At 45.4% G+C, this 27,068-nt stretch overlaps 1 protein-coding gene across 1 annotated transcript in view; it reads right to left on the bottom strand.

The window, feature by feature from the left end:
* LOC149430724 (class I histocompatibility antigen, F10 alpha chain-like) overlaps nucleotides 1–27,068 on the bottom strand; it is a gene marked incomplete at its 5' end in the record, with an annotated part of 52,871 nt that overhangs the window by 9,209 nt on the left and 16,594 nt on the right. The window contains 2 exons of the mRNA XM_089666052.1: nucleotides 739–1,014; nucleotides 11,019–11,297. Of these exons, the coding sequence (XP_089522178.1) occupies nucleotides 739–1,014; nucleotides 11,019–11,297 (555 nt within the window). The remainder of the gene's footprint in view (nucleotides 1–738; nucleotides 1,015–11,018; nucleotides 11,298–27,068) is intronic.

The raw sequence follows: 27,068 nt of genomic DNA, 5'->3' as shown, positions 1-27,068 counted from the left end.
CAGCTGTCAGGGGAGGTGAGGGGACCAGGAACCCGTCTTCAGGAGGGGGAGGGGGGGGGTGTACATGTCTACTGCCTGTGTGTGTGCTACACTGAGACAACACATGCTGAGGGACCGCTCACCCACTGTATACACAGAATCCCTGAGAGAGACAGTCCCTCACCTTCACCCACTACAGTGTATGGAATCACCCAGGTTTCTGATTAATGAGAAGAATGGACCCCTTCCCTGCACCATCCATGACTGCTGGAGACTCCAATGCCATTCTGAGCACAGCTATGACCACAATCTCCTGCACCATTTCTGCCGTCTCTGACCGTCTCCTGTATCATGTCTGCAGTCTCTGACCGTCTCCTGTATCATGTCTGCAGTCTCTGACCGTCTCCTGTATCATGTCTGCAGTCTCTGACCGTCTCCTGTAGCATGTCTGCAGTCTCTGACCGTCTCTTATATCATGTCCACTATTTCTGGCTCTCTCTTATATCATGTCCACGGGGGAAGGGGTGGGGGGTGTGACACCAACCCTAGTGGCGCCACTGTGCATAACAGTTCAGTGGTGCCCAGTACAGAGCACATATATCAGGAGTCAGGAGTAAATACACATTACATGGATATTTTAATGATTTCTCTTAAAAAGGACCTATTTAAAAATCAATAATTTTAGCATCTTTACAATCATAGAGGCAGACTTCATGTGCATTCATGATTAGCTTTTTAATTAAAATATCTTCTACTCACCGTATTTCTTAGTAAGAACATCCTCCAGACTGCTGTGGTCCACATGACAGAAGTAAGTCTCTGCGCCCTTGGTTGGCACTTCCACACTGACTCTGATCTGATAGGTGCCATCAGGATGGGGGAGAATTGGAGTAATTTCATCTGAAGGAACATGGTCCTCCCCATTCCTCATCCACTTCACATCCACAGGTCGGGGGTGAAACCCGTACACCAGGCAATGAAGTCTGGTCACATCATCCGACTGACGGCGGCCCCACACCTTCACCTCTGGACGCACTGAGAGAGAGAAAACAAAGAGAATACATAAAGTCACTGATTGTAAACAGGTATAAGAGGGTCATACACATACAGAGGCAGAAAACGTGACATTATTTGTCAGAATCTTGGTGAACAATGACTTGTGAATGATTGATTGCAATCTGGCAGATCAATGTTACTCCAAAGATCTTATTCTGGAAGCTGGACTCAGTAAAGTACACACAGGTGAAGATCATATCCAGGGAAATGTTTTACCCGCTTAACAATTTGTCTCTCTTCATCCAGTCCTGAGATTTATATAAGGGACTGAATATTTTTCTGCTTTAGATAAGTAACACTTCGATATTTCATTCCCACCCCCAACCTGAGACTGGAAAGTGAAAGGATGACAGCCGACTGATGAGCTTCATCTCTATCACAATAGCATGTTAAAAGGATCAGTTCACCTTATGTAATATGTAACATATAGAGGGTAAAGTCATATGTAACATGTAGTACAGATCCAGGACTGGTCTGGCTGTTTGGTCCTGGGATCCATTCCCTGATAGGCACCCAGCAGCCAGGCACACGGTATTTCACAGTCACTGCAGACAATGACCCGGCCATGAATGTCTTGTTTGTGGATTTATTTTAGGGTATGAACTGTGATAGGGTGAGGGTGAGCCTAGGGATACTCCAATCAACTTCAAAGCTTGCAGCAGAGGACACGGATGCTGAACTAATACTTCAGGGTGAAGGCGCCCCCTTTAAAGTGAAGGTAAACTGGTCCTAAACAGGGACTCCTCAACAGATGGCAGAGTCCTGAGTGTACTGCAGAGAAAAGAAACTCTCCCAAATGAGGCCAAAGAAAGTCTCTAAGTCCAGAAGCCCGGAACTCACTGGGATTGATTTACTAAATGTACATATACTGCGCACTGCAAGTTCAGGTGTTCCAGAGCTTAGTAAATGGGGGGAGGGGGGGCTTCACTCTGCAGAGAACACCCAATCACATGCAAGGAAAATAAAACAAAATGCATTTGTGCTTGCACATGATTGGATGATAGAAATCAGCAGAGCTTCCCCTCAGATCTAGAGAAACTGCACTTTCACTGCACATGTGCCCTTAGCAAAATACCCCCCCCCCCCCGTGTCCTGAATACTGTGTAGCCACCTGCAGTATCACTCTCTGCAAGTTTTCAGGAGATCCCCCAACCAAACAGAAGCCGGGACCCCAAAAGGATCCTTAGAGCTGCAGATAGATCTCCCAGGGATGCCACGGCCCTCAGGTTGAGTCTTCCTCCCCCAGGAACAAGAGAGCTCTGCTCTGGGCTCCAGCCTATTTATACCCCTCGCAGCCCCCTGCTGGTCATTCACCATCCTGACCAGGGATTGGTTGGAGAGGAATTAATACGCAGGACAGGAACTGTGTTCTTCCACCCTCTATGTCTCATAACACCCTGGGATACAGGGGAAGTAACCAATCCTTCACCAAAACCCAGAACAGACTTCACCAAACAATTGTTGCTCTTCCTGACTACAGGGAGGCCAAAAATACATTTACACAGCAGTAGCCTACTGGGGGGCTACAAACATATAGTCACAATTTTTCATATGTCAGCAGCAGCATTGGGGGGGTTTACACTCCCGGTTTTTTACAGCCTCTGGAAATGTGTGCAAACATCACAAGTAACTGTTGGCTTTAGGTTAGAAGCGGTCCGGCAGCTTCTATGGACCCCCAATATGTGTGACTCCCCCTCCTTGTTTTCCAGGTATTCCACCTCTGGGCCTGGGACCCGTATGGGGAGGGTCACCTTGTAGAGGAGAGGGAGACCAGAGAACATCCATTTGCTGATCTCCTCTAAACTAGTAAGAATCTGGAAGCACCATGGGTCACTTCTGGGTTTGGCTGTCACTTTCCCAGCAGTTCTGGCCAGAAAAGCAGCCAATGCAGCATGATCTACAGTCTGTTATCTTCAGAGAAATGCAGGGGAGACATCGGGGGTTTAGGAGATGGCTGATGTCTAATTAAAGAGAACCCGGTACTATAAATGTACTGTCACAGAGGGGGCTATTGGTCCTCCATGTGATAGCAATAAGGTTAGGTAAAAAAAAAAATTTTAAAAATGAAAAAAAAAAAAAAAAAAAAAAAAGGTACACCAAAGCACTTAACCCTTTTGTTACCAGTTTTTTTTTCTGCACGTCTAAAAATTAATTTTAGGCCTGAAGATTAATGAAAGCTTACAAGTATTAAATACTTTCAGAAAGCAGAGACCCCGGAGAATACAATGATGGGAGATATAATGATACAATATTAGCACAACCATTTATCAAGTACAAATGTTCAGTTTCAGGGCACACAAACACAATATATTGCCCAATTGTTTTAGGAAAATATGAGATGAGATTGCGCTGAGTAAATAGATAACTAAAAATTGTGCAGAGCGGGGAAACGATAATGAACTTTGGTACCCAAACATTTCCCGCACATCCAACGTGGTAAAAGCCTCTACAGGTGATTAGTTTAGAGTTAGCTGTGAATAATGAGCCGAGAATTATCTCCTCACACTTCAGAGTGAGAACAATATGGAACATGTTTACTGAACTGACATTTTCATTCATACATTGGGGCCCCCTAAGCGTGTGCTTGATATGTGAGTATACATGGGGGCACAGGAGGGGCTCAGAATATTTTGGGGGTATGAAGTGTTTGGGTGTAACTTTAATTTTTTGCACTTTTTTATTTCCACTTAACTTTATTTCCATCACATATTACACATGTAACAGCATTCTGCTATGACAGGTTCTCTTTAATGAGACATTGGGGTCTAGGAGACCCCTGATGTCTTACTTGCCTTCTACTGAAGGGAACCACAGATTGTGCTGCATTAGCTCCTTCCTCAGCTACAGCAGCCGGGGAAAGCAACAGAGGAACCCATAAAGTGGAACTGCACTGCGTCTGAGCACCACACACCAAAAATGCTTTAATTCATTTTTAATATTCAAAACAAACTTCTCCATTCATCCATCCATGTCTCCATGATTTATTTCCCTGAGAAATCATTTTGAAAAAAAAAAAAAAAAACTCCTGGCTCTTCTGGCAGTGGCCATCTTGAGTAAGGGCAGATGATTCATGTAGCAGCAACATCCTGGAATCCATCTGTCCTTAGCTCAGGTATTGGCTGAGCTGAGAACCCTCCCTCCCCTCCTGAGATGTATGACATAATTTGCCTAGGCATGGAAACCAGGAAGTAAAATGAAGAAATGGTAAAAAAAAAAAAGTAAATATGATATACTTTCCTATCTATTTATTAATGCGAGCAGCATACGGATTAGAACTAGTCCATGGTGATTGGGAGAGGGACGTTTTGCTTTACGTGATATAATGAATGTCGCTTCTGTTTTCATTCTAGTTTGTTGGTTGCCCTCCCCTCTACCCAATGGCACCTGTCATTGGGGTCCTGGGCCTACATTTGGGATAGTGGAGCCCTGGAAACATGGCAAGGGGTCCTACAGGAAGGGGGGGGTCCATGGAAGTGACCCGTCTGTATAGTACACTTCCATCTTACAGCCAAGCGGTTGCAGCAAAAGGGTTAAACCACCATAACAAATATTTGGCCCCGTGACCCCAGGAACATACATATATAAAGTGTAAGATGTCAGTTGTGCTATACATTACATATCACCGCACACACTGGAGTGGGAGCAATGAGAGGTTTATAGTGTCTTCTATGGACAATTTGGGGTACTGAAGTTTGTCACCATCTCACCGTCATGCAGAATGTTAACACTTTACACTGGACTTGATGCATCTCATAATATATTTTATAAACATTTTACCAAAATTGGGTCATATATTGTGTATCTAAAATGAACTTTAGAGTATTTATTTTACTGAAAATGCGCGCTTGATAGACTGTTGTGCTAATATCACGTGGCATAAAAAAATTGGAAAAATTACCATTTTATTCTCCAGGGTCTCTGCTTTCAGAAAATATATAATGTTTGGGGGTTAGAAGTAATCTTCAGGTCTAAAGCTTTTTTTTTTTCTTTTAAACATATGTTCAAAATTTTTTTACAAAAACAGCTCTAGCAGTGAAAAGGTTAATATTTAATTTTCCCTCCACAGGCTAAAGTGGAACTAAACCCACCGACTGAACCGTTTCCAAAAGCATGCGGAGAATAACTGTCACAGCTGCTTGTGTTCTCAACCGAACTGTCAAGCCATCAAATGTCTGGTGTCAGAACTGATCACATGTGCGGCACCATGGCAACTGGAGATCACAAGGAGGCCAACATGGAGGCTTCCTTGGCTAAAGGATTGGAGGGTTTAGTTCTGCTTCAGGAATCACACGAGCTCCACTCTAACAATTCATTATTCTAATGTGCTTCCCCTGACATGTGCTGTAAGGTGACAACACGGTACAATCTATGGTGGGGATAAAAGGTTCAAAAATAAAACATTTATAACCAAAATGAAGGTATCTTGGATGAGAGAAGAGATTGTACCATGTATTTCCAGCTCTTCTCTGGGATAGATTCTTCATCCTGTATAATTCTCTGTTGTTTGGATGTTAGATTTGGACTTTTTGTTTTGGGTGGAGCATAATGTTGTACACGGCTCAAACAAATTACAGGAAGACTTTTTAATCAGAGTATAACATTAGGTCAATGAAACTCCTGGGATATTGATCTGGTCAGTGAAGTAGCAGAGGGGGTTGTTGATCTCCAGGATGGCACACCAATACCTGCCATTGCCAGAAGGTTTGCTGTGTCTCCCAGCACAGTCTCGAGAGCATGGAGGAGATTCCAGGAGACAGGCAGTTACTCTAGGAGAGCTGGACAGGGCCATAGAAGGTCCTTAACCCATCAGCAGGACTGGTATCTGCTCCTTTGTAGGGCTCATCCTGTTCCTTCTTGCATAAAACGACCTCCAGGAGGCCACCGGTGTGAATGTCTCTGACCAAACAATCAGAAACAGATTTCATGAGGATGATTTGAGTGCCCAACGTCCTCTAGTGGGCCCTGTGCTCACTGCCCGGCACCATGGAGCTTGATTGGCATTTGCTATTGAACACCAGAATTGGCAGGTCCACCACTGGCACCCTGTGCTTTTCACAGATGAGAGCTGGTTCATCCTGAGCACATGTGACAGACGTGAAAGGGTCTGGAGAAGCCATGGAGAATGTTATGGTGCCAGTAACATGGTTCAGCATGACCGTTTTAGTGGTGGGTCAGTGATGGTCTGGGGAGGCATATCCATGGAGGGACGCACAGACCTCTACAGGCTAGACCAGCAATGGGCAAACTACGGCCCGGCGGACCTTTTAATCCGGCCCGCGGAGCTAGGCTCCTCTCACAGTCCGCCCTGAAGTCCCCAAGCCCCCCCTGTGTCAATTCACTTACCTTTGCTCCGCGCGTTCCTCTCGCCGTGTCCCGCGCCGTTCCGGTGTAGCATGAAAATCTCTCCTATGAGGATCTGTCCCCCTCGACGTATCTGCGCATGTGCCGGAGATCGCCTGAAACTGGCACATGCGCAGATACGTCGAGGGGGACAGATCCTCATAGGAGACAGATTTTCATGCTGCACCGGAACGGCGCGGGACACGGCGAGAGGAACGCGCGGAGCAAAGGTAAGTGAATTGACACGGGGGACTTAATATGGGGGATGGATTAATATGGGGGATGAATTACTATATGGGGATGAATTACTATGGGGGATGTATTACTATATGGGGGATGAATAACTATGGGGGATGAATTACTATGGGGGATGTATTACTATATGGGGGATGAATTACTATATGGGGGATGAATTACTATGGGGGATGAATTACTATATGGGGGATGAATTACTATGGGGGATGAATTACTATATGGGGGATGAATTACTATATGGGGGATGAATTACTATAGGGGGGATGAATTACTATATGGGGGATGAATTACTATATGGGGGATGAATTGCTATGGGGGATGAATTACTATAGGGGGGATGAATTAATATGGGGGATGAATTAATATGGGGGATGAATTACTATATGGGGGATGAATTACTATATGGGGGATGAATTACTATATGGGTGATGAATTACTATATGGGGGATGAATTACTATATGGGGGATGAATTACTATATGGGGGATGAATTACTATAGGGGGGATGAATTACTATATGGGGGATGAATTACTATGGGGGATGAATTACTATATGGGGGCTGAATTACTATATGGGGGCTGAATTACTATATGGGGGCTGAATTACTATGGGGGATGAATTACTATATGGGGGCTGAATTACTATGGGGGATGAATTACTATATGGGGGATGAATTACTATATGGGGGATGAATTACTATATGGGGGATGAATTACTATGGGGGATGAATTACTATATGGGGGATGAATTACTATAGGGGGGATGAATTACTATTGGGGGGATGAATTACTATAAGGGGGATTAATTACTATATGGGGGATGAATTACTATATGGGGGATGAATTACTATGGGGGATGAATTACTATATGGGGGATGAATTACTATGGGGGATGAATTACTATATGGGGGATTAATTACTATGCTTACTATGGGGGAATATTACTATACTTACTATGGATGACACATACATATAATTCATCTACTCTTGGTCCGGCCCCCGGGTCCAATATATGAACCCATGGCGGCCCTCGAGTCAAAAAGTTTGCCCACCCCTGGGCTAGACAATGGCACCCCGACTGCCATTAGGTATCGGGATGAAATCCTTGGACCTATTGTCAGACCCTACGCTGGTGCAGTGGGTTCTGGGTTCCTCCTGGTGCACAACAGCCTCATGTATCGAGAGTATGCAGGCAGTTCCTGGAGGATGAAGGAATTGATACCAATGAATGGCCCCCACTCTCGCCTGACCTAAATCCAATAGAACACCTCTGGGATATCATGTTTTGGTCCATCCAACGCTGCCAGGTTGCACCTCAGACTGTCCAGGAGCTCAGTGATGCCCTAGTCCAGATCTGGGAGGAAATACCCCAGGACACCATCCGTCATCTCATTAGGAGCCTCCCCCGACGTTGTCAGGCATGCATACAAGCACGTGGGGGCTATACAGACTACTGAGGACCATTCTGAGTTGCTGTAATTAAATTTCAGCAAAATGGACTCGCCTGTTGCATCATATTTTCACTTTGATTTTTGGGGCGTCTTTGAATTCAGTCCTCTGTAGGTCGATCATTTCCATCAAACTATGAGGCATCCTTACATTCCTAACACATCACCCCGTCCATATCAGTATAGAGATCCAGCAGGAGATTTTTCTACATTGAGATCTGATGGGTTTTCAAAGTGTTCCTTTCATATTTCTGAGCCGTGTATATTGTTTGTTCCCTTTAGGGTGGAGCGATTGATACATATTGTTTCTATTTCTGAACACTCATTTAGCCACGGTTCATAATAGAGCCATTTTCCAGGACCTGCAACATTCTTGCGACATGTAAAATTGCAAATCAAGTGAAACACACACAGATTTTAATGGGTTCAGTCTTAATTGCCGCGTCGCTGTGACAAAAAAAAAAAAATAAAAAAACTTTTTTTTGGGCAATTCTTGTACTAATTTTGGGCAATTCTTGTGCAGCACGATCCCCATAGACTTCATAGATCTAAAATTGCCAGCAAAGCTACATTTGTCTTAGATGCAGCAACTTTGCTGCGACCTCTGATGCAGTGTTTTTTATAACCCTCACCCCTCCTTCCTGGTCATCTTTACTGTTTAAAAACATCCTCCTTAGCACATTCCATTCACACCTCAACATAGCAGAAAGGAACATTCCCGCTTACTTTATTTTGTTGCATGTTTTTCATGTGAACACACATCGCATACAGGGCAGGTCATTTCCTTGATGGGCTGCCCTACATACCGTGAACGTCTCAAAGTAGCTCAAGAATCTTTTCAGTTGTGGATCATTGCGCATTTTGGCAGCAAAACACGTGACTGCTAAACACAATTGTGGCGTCATTAACAATTAGGCTAAATTCATATCCGAAAGCGCAGTTTGCTTCTGCTACCATTTGCATATAACCGTTTCCAAACACATGAAACCCACACAGAAAACACATGCCGTTGCTCACCAAACGCGCGTTGCACTCATGATGCCATTTAGACTGCGCTCGCATCTGCACATTTCTGAATGCACAGCAACCCGCACAAGAAACAGGCATAAGTTTTCATAAATGCGTGGCAATGCATGTCACAATGGAGTTACCATTTAGGCTGCATTCATATCTGTGTGTTTTGTGGCAAGCCGCAGAAAAATACTGCCGTACATCTCTAATTGTCTCAGAATTGTACAACGCGTGTCCTGCCTGTGTTACCATTCATTCGCATCTGTGTGTTTCCAAGCGCACAGCAACCTGGAAGAAAACTCACGGTTTGCTGTGCGCTTCAATAACATGCTGCAATGTGCGTTGTTACCATTCATTCATATCTGCACGTTTCCAAAGTCACGGCAACCTGCAAGTAAAATGCATGATTTGCCCTGTTTAAAAAAAATGCTGCGATGCGTGTAGCACTTGCGTTTCCATTCATTCGCATCTACGCGGCAACTTGCATGAAAATGCATGCTTTGAAAACGCATGGTAATGTGCGTCACATTTGTATTCAATTTAGCATGCATTCTGAACACGTGGTAACCTGCACAGGAAACGGGAGCTTTGCCGCACATTTCATAAATGTGCATCGCGCCTGCATTACCATTCTAGTGACACGAGTGTGTTTGCAACGCATTTGTGAAATGTGCGGCATGTTTCTGTGCGGGTTACTGTGCATTCAGAAACATGCAGATGTCAATGCAGCATAATTGTTAATGACACCCCGATCACGGCTGGCAAATGCACACTGAAAAAACCTGACACTCCACGACTGAAAACATTCTAGAAATACTTTGGGGCATTTGTCGCATGTAAGGCCAAACCATTCAAGTGAACGAGCTGCCCTGTGTGCGACATGTTTATGCTTCAAAAACGCATAAAAACACGAGCAGGACACGCATTTCTGCTACGCTTGGGTGTAAATGGAATGAGCCTGGGAGAAAGTTTCAAGGCAGCAAAGAAGACCAGGGAGGAGAGTTGAGGGTAAAAAATAAAACACTGATCCATCAAAGTCGCATAGGAATGTTTCTCATCAGAAAAGTCGCTTTAAAGCCCCATTGAACACCTGATTGCTGGGAAGTCGTACTGCAAAGTCACGCTGGAAGTCGAGGCCACTTTCATGTCCCACTAGTGTGAAGCAGTGCTTAGTCTGACTCCTCCTCCTAGGGCGGAGCCATTGATGGATAGATTACATTGGACACCAGCTGAGTGTTGGGCGGAGTGAACACGTCTCGGACATTCTTCTGTATTTCGGATTGCTCTGCATTGTACGGTGTGTAGATCTGCACAGATTTCGGTTGTATGATACACTCGGTGTTGGAGTTTCTCGGTTCCTCGTCTCCTGTGACCTGTTCTGCAGAAATCCCCCATAACCCTCCAGTATGGGGGTGCAGGGAGCGGCTCATACTGTGCGGATGAACACAGACTCGGTGTGACATGTGCGATGGAAGCAGTTACAGGAAGAGAAGGAGTACAGAGGGGACCGATCTCTGAGGAGAACCTCGAGATCCTGAATGAGTCATTATTCCTGACATCACCCCAATACTCACCCATGTGACCAGACAGACCCCCACATCTGCAGACTGGAGGACATGAACGGACACACACTGGGATGGACAGATCATCACCGACAGACAGACCCGGCTGATTGTCAGGAATGAGGAGTCCCTATTGGTGGGATGGGAAGCCACACCCACTTTATTAAACTCCACCCACTACTGGGCAAAGGACTCTCCTGTATTGGGTGTTATTAGGAGTGGGTGTGGTGTAAGGTGTCCGTGGGTGTGGCTTATCCCAGAAGTGGGAGGAGTGTAGTGTCATCACTGTGTATACAGATAGGATGTATATAGAGTACAGAGATGTCACAGAGGGTGTATACAGTACAATGTATATAGTGTGCGCTCACCTCTCCTCTCCAGATCTTCTCTCCCGAAATCAACGTATTTCTTCAGCCAATCTATACAGATATTCTCCAGATAATTCTTGTCTCTCTCCCCCTGTCTGACCTCCGGACTGTTCCATCTCTGTGTGGTGATCTGAGCCTCATTCATGGTCGGGATATAGATCCCTCTCTGTGTGTCCAGAGAGAAGAATTCTCTCCCATCATATCCGTCCTGATAATACCCCGCAGTGGTGCCGTCATCTCTCAGCTCACAGCCGTACATCCTCTGGAGGATATGGATCCCTGCAGAGAGAAGAGGAAGATGTGGGATCAGAGGGTGTCATGTGTCCAGCCATGGCTGTCCCATGTGATATGCGGTGAGGGTGTCATGTGTCCAGCCATGGATGTCCCATGTGACGTGCGGTGTCGTTGAGGGTGTCGTGTCCAGCCATAGATGTCCCATGTGATGTGTGGTGTCGGTGAGGTGTCATGTGTCCAGCCATGGATGTCCCATGTGATGTGCGGTGAGGGTGTCATGTGTCCAGCCATGGCTGTCCCATGTGATGTGCGGTGTGGGTGTGACATGACATGTACGGTGTGTATAGTACAGACACGGAGCGCTCACTCTGTACATTCTACACTCATCATCTGCAGCCCGGGGAGAACTACAAGTCCCAGCAATCCCCCTCAGGTACGTCTGGAGAAGCAGAGGAAGCGGGATCCGGCCTCCTGCACCCCCGACCGCCGTGTACAACCCCCCCCCCCCTCACCCCAACATCCAATCAGATGGAAAGTCTTTAGGCAGCTGATTGGCTGTTTCCCCTCAAGTCTGTCAGAGACAAGAGGACGGTTCCATCCCATTGGAGGGGGGATATGAGAGGGGCGGAGTCCATTGCACAACACTGAGAGGTGAGAATATTCTACAGAGAAATGATCGGACACAGTGAGAGATCTGAGGAGTCTGTGCTGATCACTGACTGACAACCCACCCAGGGAAGGTGATGTCATGCTGAGTGTATACTGTCAGTGCACACAGAGTTCAGGGAGAGTTCAGGATCAGGAAATACAAAGCTCATCCCAATCCTGCGGAGATGACTGACCACACCGGACTTCTATATAGAGATGAGGAGAGGGGAGTACATGGTGTGTGATCAGGGCTCCTCCTCTCATACTATCCTCCCATCATTAGTAGAGAGGAAACCTGAACCCAGAGAAGTCTGGTGGCTCCATCGCCATCCTCTCACTGTCACCATCATACTCTCCTGTCTGTCATGCTGATCCTGAGGATTCCGTACTTTGTGATCACAGAGCCGGGAGAAGATTGCACCTCCGAAGCTCTGACATCGACTTCTTCCAGGTCAGTGACCCCGAGGAGTTCATCTCCACCCCGGGGACACCGGCCATGTCTGCCCAGAGAGGATCCTATTGATGGAGAAGAGATCTATTGTCGGCCAATCCCTAGGAGAGGGAAGATGGAGCTGGAAGATGACAGGTGAAGGGAGGAGTGTGACCAGGAGACCATCAGAGGGAGGTCAGCCATGACACGTCTACAGTGGAGGACGGCCCATTCACATCAATGTCGCTCCTCCCGAAAACGCACAAAAAACGCAACACTGCAGCATCGCTAGATGTGACTGGGGCCTGAGAGGTCACATGACCACAATGAGATCACTCCTGTCCTATCAGGATGCACCTGCGATTTTGACACTTTTTTGAATTTTTATTTGGCCAACTTGTTGCTTAGCAGATTAAAAACACAAAACGCATCAAAACTGCAACACATGCGTTTTTGATGCATTTTCAATGCATTTCAGACCACTGCAGTTTGCATTTTGTAGTGCTTGTTGTAATTTTTGCACGCACGTTTTTCAAGCATTTTTGAGTCTTTTAGCAACTTGGTGGGCAGATGAAAAGCACAAAATACATAAAAATGCAACACATGCGTTTTTATGCACTTTCAATGCATTTCAGGCCTCTTTCCCACCAATGCAGTTTGTATTTTGTTCGTTTTGCAGTGCTTTGTGTTTTTGTATATGCGGTTTGACGATTTTGTTTTGTTTTTTTGCCAACTTGTTGCTGGGCAGATTAAAAACACGATACGGCTCAAAAACACGTGCGTTTTTCATGCGTTTTCAATGCATTTTAGGCCTGTTTCACACCAATGCAGTTTGCATTTTTTGCATTTGCAGTGCGTTTTCTGTTTTTGCATTTTTTGAAGCATTATTTAAATACTTAAAAAAAATTTTTTTTAGCAACTTGTTGCTGGGCCGATGAAAAGCACAAAATGCATAAAAAATGCAACACGAGTGGTTTTGATGCGTTTTCAAGGCATTTCAGGCCTGTTTCCCACCAACGCAGTTTGCATTTTGTTAGTTTTGCAGTGCGTTGTGTTTGCACATGCGTTTGACGCTTTTTTTTATTTTTTGCCAACTTGTTGCTTGACAGCCTAAAAAGCACAAAATGCATCAAAAACGTAACACGTGCGTTTTGGATACCTTTTCAATGCATTTCAGGCCTGTGTCACACCAGTGCAGTGTGTTTTGCTCATGCGTTTTTAATGCTGTTTTAAAAAATTTTGCCAACTTGTTCCTGGGCTGATTAAAACCGTGAAAAGCTTCACAAATGCAACGTGCGTTTTTGATGTGTTTTCAATGCATTTCATGCCTGGTTCACACCAATGCAGTTTGTGATTTGTTCATTTTGCAGTGCGTTTTTGCACATACATTTTTTTTACGCTTTTCTTGAAATTTGTTTTGGCCACCTTGTTGCTCGGCAGATTAAAAATATGAAACACCTCAAAAACGCAACACACATGCGTTTTTGATGCGATTGCAATGCGTTTCAGGCCTGGTTCACACCAGTGCAGTTTGTGTCTTGTTCTCTTTGCATTTTTTACGTTTTTTTATTTTTTTTATTTTTGGCCAACTTGTTGCTTGGCAGATTAAAAATGCAAAAACACATAAAACACATGAGGTTTTGATGCGTTTTCAGTGCATTTCAGGCCTGATTCACACCAATGCAGTTTTTGTTTTGTTCGTTTTGCAGGGCATTTGGCGTTTTTTCACATGCGTTTTTGATGCTTTTTAAAATTGTTTGTTTGACCAACTTGTTGCTGGGCAGATTAAAACCGCAAAACACCTCAAAAACGCAACACATGCATTTTTTAGCAGTTTTCAATGCATTTCAGGACCGTTTCACATCAATTCAGTTTGCATTTTATGCGTTTTGCAGTGCATTTTGTGTTTTTGAAGCATTTTTTAATCTTTTTTAGCAACTTGTTGCTGGGCAGATTAAAATCAAAATGCATTAAAAATGCAACACGTGCATTTTTGATGCATTTCAAGCCTGTTTCAGACCAATGCAGTTTGTGTTTTGTTTGTTTTGCGGTGCGTTTTTGCTCGTACATTTTTTTTTAAAATTTTTGGCCACCTTGTTACTTGGCAGATTAAAGTAGATTAAAATCACAAAATGCACAAAAAATTGCAACACATGCGTTTTTGATGCATTTTGAATGCATTCCAGGCCTGTTTCACACCAATGCAGTTTGATTTCTTTGCGTTTTGCGGTGCGTTTTTGCATGCACATTATTTAGGCATTTTTTAATTTTTTTTTTTGCCAAATTGTTGCTTTGCAGATTAAAACGCATTAAAAATAAAATTTATGCATTTTTGATGTGTTTTCAATACATTTCAGGCCTGTTTCACACCAATGCAGTTTGCGTTTTGCAGTGCGTTGTGTTTTTGCACGCACGTTTTTGAAGCATGTTTTAAATCTCTTTTCTTTTCCTTTTTTTTTTTTAGCAGATTAAAAACACAAAATGCAACACATGCGTTTTCAATGCACTTCAGGCCTGTTTCACACCAATGCAGTTTGTTTTGTTCGTTGTGCAGTGCGTTTTGCATTTTTGCACGTACGTTTTTGAATTATTTTGTTTTGGTCAATTTGTTGCCTGGCAGATTAAAAAAAACACAAAAATGCAACACATGCGTTTTTGATGTGTTTCCAGAGCATTTCAAGCCTGCTATGCACCAATGCAGTTTGCATTTTGTGCAATTTGCAGTGCGTTTTGTTTTGGAATCTTTTTTTTTTTTTAGCAACTTGTTGCTGGGCAGATTAAAAACACAAAATGCATAAAAATGCAGCACTTTATGCTTTCCATGCATTTCAGGCCGGTGTCACACCAGTGCAGTTTGTGTTTTGTTCATCTTCGGTTTTTTTTTTACATGCGTTTTTGAATTTTTGTCCAACTTGTTGCTTGGCAGATTACAAAATGCATCAAAAACGCAACACATACGGTTTTTATGCGTTTTCAGTGCATTTCAGGCCTGTTTCACACCAATGCAGTTTGCAGTTTTTTGTGTTTTGCAGTGCGTTGTGTTTTTGCATGCACGTTTTGAAGCATTTTTTGAATCTTTTTCTTCTTTCTTCATAACTTGTTGCTGGGCAGATTAAAAACACAAAATGCATTAAAAAATGCAACACATGTTTTAGATGCGTTTTCAATCCAATTCAGGCCGGTTTCACACCAATGCAGTTTGTGTTTTGTGCGTTTTGCATGTTTTTGCACATGCGTTTGACGCTTTTTTTTATTTGTTCTGGCCAACTTGTTGCTTGATATTAAAAATGTGAAATGCATCAAAAACACAACACATGCTTTTTTATGCGTTTTCAATGCATTTCAGGCCGGTGTCACACAGTTTGCGGTTTGTCAGTTTTGCGGTGCGTTTTGCGTTGAAGAAATAGTGACAAGACAAGTGAGCGCTCGGAAGAAGCTGAAAGCAGCACAAATGGTGAGCCCACTAAATCCACATCCAATCACAGAGAGCGCAGCGCTGTATATCGCCCATTATGGAGTGTAAACGTCTGTCAGTAATAAACATGTCGGGACAAACAGCCAATAATACGGACCAATCAGAGGAGTCCGCAGTGATGTGTCCTGAAGTGCAGCAAATAGTCCCTGAACTGCGACTGTATTCACCGACCATCAGGAGGGACGTGACTTCAGTGCCGCTCCTTCACTACGGGGGTGACGTGCGGCTCCTTCACTACGGGGGACACACGCCGCTCCTTCACTACGGGGGGGACACGCCGCTCCTTCACTACGGGGGGGACACGCCGCTCCTTCACTACGGGGGGGACACCCCGCTCCTTCACTACGGGGGGGACACGCCGCTCCTTCACTACGGGGGGGACACGCCGCTCCTTCACTACGGGGGGGGACACGCCGCTCCTTCACTACGGGGGGGACACCCCGCTCCTTCACTACGGGGGGGACACCCGGCTCCTTCACTACGGGGGGGACACGCGGCTCCTTCACTACGGGGGGGACACCCCGCTCCTTCACCACGGGGGGGACACGCGGCTCCTTCACCACGGGGGGGACACGCCGCTCCTTCACTACGGGGGGGACACGCCGCTCCTTCACTACGGGGGGGACACGCCGCTCCTTCACTACGGGGGGGACACGCCGCTCCTTCACTACGGGGGGGACACGCCGCTCCTTCACTACGGGGGGGACACGCCGCTCCTTCACTACGGGGGGGACACCCGGCTCCTTCACTACGGGGGGGACACGCGGCTCCTTCACTACGGGGGGGACACCCCGCTCCTTCACCACGGGGGGGACACGCGGCTCCTTCACCACGGGGGGGACACGCCGCTCCTTCACTACGGGGGGGACACGCCGCTCCTTCACTACGGGGGGGACACGCCGCTCCTTCACTACGGGGGGGACACGCCGCTCCTTCACTACGGGGGGGACACGCCGCTCCTTCACTACAGGGGGGACACGCCGCTCCTTCACTACGGGGGGGGACACGCCGCTCCTTCACTACGGGGGGGACACGCCGCTCCTTCACTACGGGGGGGGACACGCGGCTCCTTCACTACGGGGGGGACACGCGGCTCCTTCACTACAGGGGGGACACCCCACTCCTTCACTACGGGGGGGGACACGCCGCTCCTTCACTACGGGGGGGGACACCCCGCTCCTTCACTACGGGGGGGGACACGCCGCTCCTTCACTACGGGGGGGACACGCCGCTCCTTCACTACGGGGGGGGGACCCCGCTCCTTCACTACGGGGGGGACACCCCGCTCCTTCACTACGGGGGGGACACCCCGCTCCTTTACTACGGGGGGGACACGCGGCTCCTTTACTACGGGGGGGACACGCGGCTCCTTTACTACGGGGGGGACACGCGGCTCCTTCACTACAGGGGGGACACGCGGCTCCTTCACTACAGGGGGGACACGCCGCTCCTTCACTACAGGGGGGACACGCCGCTCCTTCACTACGGGGGGGGACACGCGGCTCCTTCACTACAGGGGGGACACGCAGCTCCTTCACTACAGGGGGGACACGCCGCTCCTTCACTACAGGGGGGACACGCCGCTCCTTCACTACGGGGGGGGACATGCGGCTCCTTCACTACGGGGGTGACATGCGGCTCCTTCACTACAGGGGGGACACGCCGCTCCTTCACTACGGGGGTGACATGCGGCTCCTTCACTACAGGGGGGTCACGCCGCTCCTTCACTACAGGGGGGACACGCCGCTCCTTCACTACAGGGGGGACACGCCGCTCCTTCACTACAGGGGGGACACGCCGCTCCTTCACTACAGGGGGGGACACGCCTCTTCTGCACAGATGAATCCTAAAGAAAAGCTCACAAAGTGGAGCCCAGAAATGGAGGAACAAAGTCCAGTCATTGATGGTAAGAAGGAACAAACACATCCGCGTGGAGAGAGAATCGCCGCACTTACAAATATGTCCGCCGCACCACAACGCTTTCTGCGCCATTTGAATGTTTTCCCTTTATTTGGCCAACTTGTTGCTGGGCAGATTATAGACACAAAGCACCCGGCCCGTTATAATGACGTCTCCCCTCTGTGATGGAGGAATTGCGGGAATCCGGGTAGATTTACTCACATCTGTCGGCTCCTAAACAACTTCTGCTCTGCGATTGGTCAGATTTTATCTGCTGTATCACCGTCCTCTGTTCCCTGAACCCGGATTTAGTGTTCCTGGACTGAAATACTGACAGCATTACCACCCCCCCCCCCATGCTGAACCCTCCACCCCCCACATTCTTGTGGCAGCCTGACGGAGGATTACTAGATGTTGGAAAACCTCTCCTCTGCCCCCTGCGTCTGACGCCATCGCATCCTTCCCAGGCATTGTTCTCATCCCTCCTATAAATCCTCTATAATAATAATAATAATAATAATAATAATAATAATAGTATTTTCCCTTCGGTGACCTCGGCTCAGATGATACCAAACAAACCCGCCCGTGTGAACGGCTCACTTCTGTAGAAGGTTCATCAGCTGATCTCTGTAAACTCCGACACGTAAATCCCGGGTTCAGACTGCAGCGGTGCGATAATCCCACGTGATTCGCTCAGGAACCGCACCACATTCCGAACAAATCACATGCGACTTGTGTGCGGTGCGATTTGAGCCGTACATGTATGGCTAAACGGTTTTTTTTTTCCATCCCCCACATCTCTTCTAACATTCTGCTAAAACTTTGTGAAGTAGTACTGTTTGGACTTTGAAGAAGGGGACACACCCTGAAAGCTTGTCCTCACAATTGTATGTTAGTGCAGATAAAAGAAGCATCACAGACAGTACTCAATTGTTTCAATAAAAACTACTGAAACATAAAAATGCAAAGCACATCAAAAACACATGTGCGTTTTTAATGCTTTTTCAATGCATTTCAGGCCTTTTTCTCACCAATGCAGTTTGTGTTTTGTTCGTTTTGCATTGCGTTTGACGCTTTAATTTTTTTTGGCCAACTTGTAGCTCGGCAGATAAACAAAAACGCAAAACACAACACGTGATTTTTATGAGTTTTCAATGCATTTCAGGCCTGTCTCGCACCAATTTGCATTCTTTCCATTTTGCAGTGCGTTTTGCATGCACGTTTTTGAAGCATTTTTTAAATCCTTTTTGAAATTTTTTTTTTAGCAACTAGTTGCTGGAAAGATGAAAAGCACAAAATGCATAAAAATTGCAAAACGTGAGGTTTTGATGCGTTTTAGGCCTGTTTCACACCAATGCAGTTTGTGTATTGTTTGTTTTGTGTTTTTGCACGTGGATTCTTAACGCTTTTTAAAATTTGTTTTTTAATCAACTTGTTGCTTGGCAGATTGAAAATGCAAAACACCTAAAAAATGCAACACATGCGTTTTTGATGAGTTTTCAATGTATTTCAGGCCTGTTTCACACCAATGCAGTTTGCATTTTTTGTTTTGCAGTGCAGTTTGTGTTTTATTGAATTTTTTTTTTTTGTGGCCAACTTCTTGCTGGGCAGATTAAAAATGCAAAGCATATTGAAAACACTACGTGCATTTGTGATGCGTTTTCAATGCATTTCAGGCCTGTTTCACACCAATGCAGTTTGTGTTTTGTTCGTTTTGCAGTGTGCTTTGTATTTTTGCACATGCGTTTTAATTTTCTGTTTCGCCAACTTGTTGCTTGGCAGATTAAAAATGCAAGATGCATCAAAAATGCAACACATGCGCTTTTGATGCATTTTCAATGCATTTCAGGCCTGTTTCACACCAATGCAGTTTGCATTCCTTGCGTTTTGCAGTGCGGTTTGTGATTTTTAAGCCTTTTTTTAATCTTTTTTAACAACTTGTTGCTGGGCAGATTAAAAACATCAAATGCATAACAATGCAACATGTAAGTTTTTTTTATGTTTTCAATGCATTTCAGGCCTGCTTCACACCAGTGCACTTTTGCTTTCTTTATGTTTTGCTGTGTGTTGTGTTTTTGCATGCATGTTTCCGAAGCATTTTTTGAATCTTTTTTTTTTTTTTTTAGCAACTTGTTGCTAGGCAGATTAAAAACACAAAATGCAACACAAGCATTTGTGATGCATTTTCAATGCATTTCAGGCCTGTTTCACACCAAGGCAGTTTGTGTTTTGTTTCTTTTGCAGTTCATTTTGCGATTTTTGCACATGTGGTTGATGCTTTTTTTTTGGGGGGGGGGGGCAATTAGTTGCTTAGCAAATTAAAAATGCAAAACATGCATTTTGATACATTTCAGGCCTGCAGTTTACGTTTTGTTCGTTTTGCAGTGCGTTTTGTGTTTCTGTATGCATGTTTTAAATCCCTTTGTTTAGCACCTTGTTGCCGGGCAGATTATAAACGCTTTCCTTCAGCCGCAGTGAAGATGAATGGTCCATTATCACAATTCTGCAGAATGTATGACGGGACGAGGCGGGTCGCCCTCTGTCACCACTTTCTGTGATCTCACTGGAACCACGTCTGCCGACCGTTCGGAAGTCTTCAGATGTAAAAGGAGTTCTGATTGGGCAGGAAGGACATAAGGGTGTGGCTTATGCAGATGACATGTTATTGTGTCACCAACCCTGGAGTAACATCACCCAATCTAATGACAACTGTCCAATATTCTGGAGATCCGTCACATTGGAAGATCAATCCCTCAATCAGAGATATGGAATATTTCCGTCTCCAAGTTAGACGCACAGAACTTGCCGGAAGCTTCCCCTTTGTTTGGAGGGAAGAGAATGAAGTGATTTCGGAGTAAAGCTCACTCCCTCCCGGAGAAATCTTTACCACATAAACTAGATGTGATTGTAAATGACGTGACGGCAGAATTGAGGAAATGTCTGCGGGGCTTTCGTGGTCGGCCGCAGAAATATTATAAAAATGGTTATAGTTCCGAAAATCCGGAATAAATTCCATCTGCTTCCAATACATTTCCCGGAGTCCTTCTTTAAGACCAGAAGAAGAAGGAGAAGGAGATCCATTTGGTGACATATAAAGCCGAGGGTTAGTTGTGACGTATTCTGCAGAGATCAGGCTGATGGAGGTTTCGGCGGCGGATTGTAGGAGGGATTATCGCTGTGATGTCACCAATGATTGAGTGGATTCACAATACACCGGAGAAGATACGGGTGACAACAGAAAATACACGAAGTGGGTCACAGATCAGAGAACACGGCTTCCACAACAACACACAACTTATCGGGGAATAGAAGTATGTAACACGGAATGTTCTCAGAGAATGGGATGGATTACAGAGGGGAATGGGATGGATTACAGAAGGGAATGGGATGGATTACAGAGGGGAACGGGATGGATTACAGAAGGGAATGGGATGGATTACAGAAGGGAATGGGATGGATTACAGAAGGGAATGGGATGGATGACAGAAGGGAACGGGATGGATTACAGAAGGGAACGGGATGGATTACAGAGGGGAACGGGATGGATTACAGAGGGGAACGGGATGGATTACAGAGGGGAACGGGATGGATTACAGAAGGGAACGGGATGGATTACAGAAGGGAACGGGATGGATTACAGAGGGGAACGGGATGGATTACAGAGGGGAACGGGATGGATTACAGAAGGGAACGGGATGGATTACAGAAGGGAACGGGATGGATTACAGAAGGGAATGGGATGGATTACAGAAGGGAATGGGATGGATTACAGAGGGGAATGGGATGGAATAGAATTCACTATTAATTCCACTGCAGGGAACAGATTGTGTCCCCCCAGGAAGGAAGACGCTGCAGGTAACTGGATAAAGAATACAAATGCCGTATGAAGGAGATCATGGAGGAGGGGAGCTGCTTTCTACAAGATACGAGGGATTTGTATTTTAGGTTCTGTGTGTGGCGGGATCACCAACCGAGGCATTTTGTATCCGTCTTCCACAACCATGAAGGGCGGTGGGCAGTTTGTATCCTCCGGAATGATTGTTAGTCAGGAGATGAAATGTAAACAGACAACTTCTTGTATGTAGAAGATTCTCCCTGACATTGCGGAGCGATCTGTCCGCTGGACCTGGAGAAATGGGAAAAAGATCAGAAAACGAGAGGAACGTGAGAAGAACATTCAGCCCCGAGTGCTGGAGAGGTGACTACAGGAGAGATGAAGTGTAAATGTGCAGAAAGGTGTCCTGTACACCGAGTGCAGCAATACACAGCCAGCACAACTCACTGCTAGGATGGGGGGATGGGGGGTGACGATGGACATATATGGGGGGATGGGGGGTGACGATGGACATATATGGGGGGATGACGATGGACATATATGGGGGGATGGGGGGGTGACGATGGACATATATGGGGGGATGACGATGGACATATATGGGGGGATGGGGGGGTGACGATGGACATATGTGGGGGGATGGGGGGTGACGATGGACATATGTGGGGGGATGGGGGGTGACGATGGACATATATGGGGGGATGGGGGGGCGACGATGGACATATATGGGGGGATGGGGGGGTGACGATGGACATATATGGAGGGATGGGGGGGCGACGATGGACATATATGGGGGGATGGGGGGGCGACGATGGACATATATGGGGGGATGGGGGGGTGACGATGGACATATATGGGGGGATGGGGGGGTGACGATGGACATATATGGGGGGATGGGGGGGTGACGATGGACATATATGGGGGGATGGGGGGGCGACGATGGACATATATGGGGGGATGGGGGGGTGACGATGGACATATATGGGGGGATGGGGGGGGTGACGATGGACATATGTGGGGGGATTGCCCGGATATTCAGGAGATTCCGCAAGGAAGAATTCAACAAATCCCGGAGATAACAGGAAGAAGAACACCAACCATCCTCGGGGGGGACTATTCCATACAGGAGACGTCACGGGGGAGCAATAGAACACCAGAATATTTCACTTCATAAATGCAGCTAAAGGGCCGATCCCCAAATGTCAGCAAAGGAAGGAAACCCCCGAAATAGAGATTGGATTAGCAGAGTGGAATGTGTGTATAGGATGGAGGAACTTCACCATGTTGGAGGAGACCAAACCAAAGGATGGAGGAACTTCACCATGTTGGAGGAGACCAAACCAAAGGATGGAGGAACTTCACCATGTTGGGGGAGACCAAACCAAAGGATGGAGGAACTTCACCATGTTGGAGGAGACCAAACCAAAGAATGTAGAAATACGCGGGAGGAGTGCATAATCTATAAAACTACTGAGAGTTCTGCAGAAATGAGAGGAATGTGAAGGAGAGAGAAGAGGAAGTCTGCGGGGAAGGGAGGAATGAGGTCAATTGAGGGTTAAGGTGAGGGGGGGGGGGAGGGGGGGAGGGGGGTTTGTAGGGTTTTTTCTTTAGTGTAGAATTGTTGCTATGGAAGGATATTGCTGTATAATGTGAAATAATTAAAATTAATAAAAAGTATAATAAAAAAAACACAACACGAGCTTTTTGATGCGATTTCAATCCATTTCAGGTCTTTTTCACACCAATGCAGTTTGTGTTTTCTTTGTTTTGCAGTGCGTTTTGCGTTTTTGCACATGCGTTGGCGAAACAAAAAATTTAAAAAAAAAGTGGCAAACTTGTTGCTGAGCAAACTAAAATGCAAAACGCATCAAAAACACAACACATGCGTTTTTGATGCATTTTCAATCCATTTCAGGCCTGTTTCACACCAATGCAGTTTGCATCCTTTGCGTTTTGCAGTGCGGTTTGTGTTTTTAAAGCATTTTTTAAATTTTTTTGCAACTTGTTGCCGGGCAGATTAAAAACACAAAATGCATAAAAAATGCAACGCGTGAGTTTTTTTATGTTTTCAATGCATTTCAGCCCGTTTCACACCAGTGCAGTCTGTGTTTTGTTCGTTGTGCGGTGCGCTTCTGCACATAGATTGACGCTTTTTTTAAAATTGTTTTGGCTACCTTGTTGCTGGGCAGATTAAAAAACCAAAACATGCATAAAAAATGCAACACACATTTCAGGCCTGTTTCACACCAATGCAGTTTGTGTTTTGTTCCGTTTGCGGTGCGTTTTGCGGTTTTTGCAAATGCGGTTGATGCTTTTTTTTTTTTGTTGCTTAGCAGATTAAAAATGCAAAACATGCATTTTTCTGTGTTTTCAGTGCATTTCAGGCCTGTTTCAGACCAGTGCAGTTTGCGTTTTGCAGTACATTTTGTGTTTTTGCATGCGTGTTTTGTTTTTAGCAACTTGTTGCTGGGCTGATTAAAAGCACAAAATGCAACATGTGCTTTTATTAAATGCGTTTTCAATGCATTTCAGGCCTGTTTCACACCAATGCAATTAGCATTTTTGGCGTTTTGTGTTTTTGCATGCACGTTTCTGAAGCATTCTTTTATTTTTTATTATTAGCAACTTGTTGCTGGGCAGATTAAAAACACAAAATGCATAAAAAAATGCAACTTGTGCGTTTTTTATGCATTTTAAATGCATTTCAGGCCTGTGTCAACTTGTTGCTGGGCAGATTAAAAATGCAAACCGCAGCACACGTTTTTGATGCGTTTTCAATGCATTTCAGGCCTGTTTCACACTAATGCAGTTTGCATTTTGTCAGTTTCCCAGTGCTTTTTTTAAATGTTTTCTTTTTTTTTGGTCAACTTGTTGCTGGGCAGATTAAACACGCAAAACGCATTAGAAACAAAACATGTGCATTTTGTATGCGGTTTCCATGCATTTCAGGCCTGTTTCACACCAATGCAGTTTGTCTTTTGTTCGTTTTGCAGTGCGTTTTTGATGCTTTCTTGCAAATTTTTTTTGGACAACTTGCTGCTTTACAGATTAAAAATGCAAAAAGCAACATGCGTTTTTGATGCATTTCAGGCCCGTTTCACACCAATTCAGTTCGCATTCATTGCGTTTTGCAGTGCATTTTGTGTTCTTACATGCACGTTTTTGAAGTATTTTTTTAATCTTTTTTTTTTTCTTAAGCAACTTGTTGCCGGGCACATTAAAAAAAAACAAAATGCATAAAAAATGCAACACGAGCATTTGTGATGCGTTTTCAATGCATTTCAGGCTGTTTTCACACCAATGCAGTTTCTGTTTTGTTCGTTTTGCATGTACATTTTTTAGTTTTCTTGAAATTTTTTTTTTGGCCACCTTGTTGCTTGGCAGACTAAAAACATGAAACGCCTCAAAAACGCAAAACATGTGCATTTTTTATGCGATTTCAGTGCATTTCAGGCCTCTTTCACACCAATGCAGTTTGTGTTTTGTTCCTTTGCAGTGCGTTTTTGACGCTTTTTAAAATTTTTCATTTGACCAACTTGTTCCTTGGCAGATTAAACCCGCAAAACGCCTCAAACGCAACACATGCATTTTTGATGAGTTTTCAATGCATTTAAGGCTCATTTGCACTTTAGGCGTTTTGCAGTGCGTTTTGTGTTTTTGCACGCACGTTTTGGAAGCATTTTTTTTTAAATCCTTTTTTAATTTTTTTAGCAACTTGTTGCAGGGCAGAAGAAAAGCACAAAATGCATAAAAAATGCAACACATGCAGTTTTTGTTCGTTTTCAATGCATTTCAGACCTGTTTCACACCAATGCAGTTTGTTTTGTTCGTTCTGTATTTTTGCACATGCGTTTGACACTTTTTGAAATTTTTTTTGGCCAACTTGTTGCTTAAAAATTCAAAACACCTCAAAAATGCAACACGTGCACTTTTTCTGCATTTTCAATGCATTTCAGGCCTGTTTCACACCATTGCAGTTTTCTTTGCGGTTTGCAGTGCGTTGTGTTTTTGCATGCACGTTTTTGAAGCATTTTTTGAATTTGTTTTTTTTAGCAACTTGTTGCTGGGAAGATTAAAACCACAAAATGCATAATAAATGCAACACGTGCGGTTTTTATGCATTTTCAATGCATTTCAAGGCCATTCACACCAATGCAGTTTCTATTTTGTTAGTTTTGCAGTGCATTTTTGACACTTTAAAAAAAAAGAAATTTGGCCAACTTGTTGCTTGGCAGATTAAAGACACAAAAATAACACAAAACATGCATTTTTGATACAATTTCAATTAATTTCAGGCCTGGTTCACACCAATGCAGTTTGCTTTTTTTTGCAAAAAAAACAAATAAAAGTGATACTCGTGAGCTAAAATGTGATATTCTCTCTGTGCAACAATCTAAAATTTAACAAATATCAAATAAATTTGTGATGCATCAACACTAAACACATACAAATAATCTGTGTGACAAATCACTTCTGTCTGATAAGAATTGTTGGTTTTCCTTCTCCTAATACAAATGTAAGAGTTGGGAGCAGCACACAGATTGGCCTCATCCATCACCAAGGATCAGTGTGGATAGAAAGGAGTGAGGGAGACCCCCGGTGGGAGAAAGGTGGTAGCACAATCCTATACATCTGAGAGTGGAAACAAGTCCCCAGCATGGAAAATACCAGTCAGTCCTGATGGGACAAAAGCGTTCTTAGCCACTTACCGTATATACTCGAGTATAAGCCGAGTTTTTCAGCACATTTTTTGTGCTGAAAAACGGCCCCCTCGGCTTATACTCGAGTCAACGTCGAGTCAACGTTGCAGATGACATGCCGTCCCTGTCATCTGGACACACCCCCGGGATCAATCCTCGCCGCTCCCTCCCTCTCCCATGGTACACACTTACCTGTCAGATGTCTTCCTTCTCCGGCCGCTCTCCTCCTCCTCACTCGCTCGCTCAATCTTTGCGGTGCCGCTCGGCTCCTCCTCTCGCCGGTGATTGGGCGCCTGTGTGCCTCTCCTGAGCTACAGTTCCGGCGGCCAATCACCGGCGAGGAGGTGGAGCTTGGAGAGGAGGAGCCGAGCGGCACCGCGGAGATCGATCGAGTGAAGAGGAGAACGGCCGGAGAAGGAAGACATCTGACCGGTAAGTGTGTACCATGGGAGAGGGAGGGAGCGAACGAGCCCAGGCTGGAGCAGGGGTCACCAACGATGGGGCACTATTCCTTCCTCCACTGACACCAACGATGGGGCACTCGTCCTCCCCCCACTGACACCAACGATGGGGCACTATTCCTCCCCCCACTGACACCAACGATGGGACACTATTCCTCCCCCCACTGACACAAACGATGGGGCAGTAATCCCCCCCCCCACTAACACCAACGATGGGGCACTATTCCTCCCACACTGACACCAATGATGGGGCACTATTCCTCCCACTGATACCAATGATGGGGCACTATTCCTCCCACTGACACCAATGATGGGGCACTATTCCTCCCACTGACACCAATGATGGGACACTATTCCTCCCACTGACACCA

This window comes from Staurois parvus, unplaced genomic scaffold (assembly GCF_062004578.1).
Source record: "Staurois parvus isolate SC_StPar_1 unplaced genomic scaffold, SC_StPar_1.0 ptg002493l, whole genome shotgun sequence".
Lineage (NCBI taxonomy): Eukaryota > Metazoa > Chordata > Amphibia > Anura > Ranidae > Staurois > Staurois parvus.
This window is presented reverse-complemented; position numbering and strand designations above follow the sequence as displayed.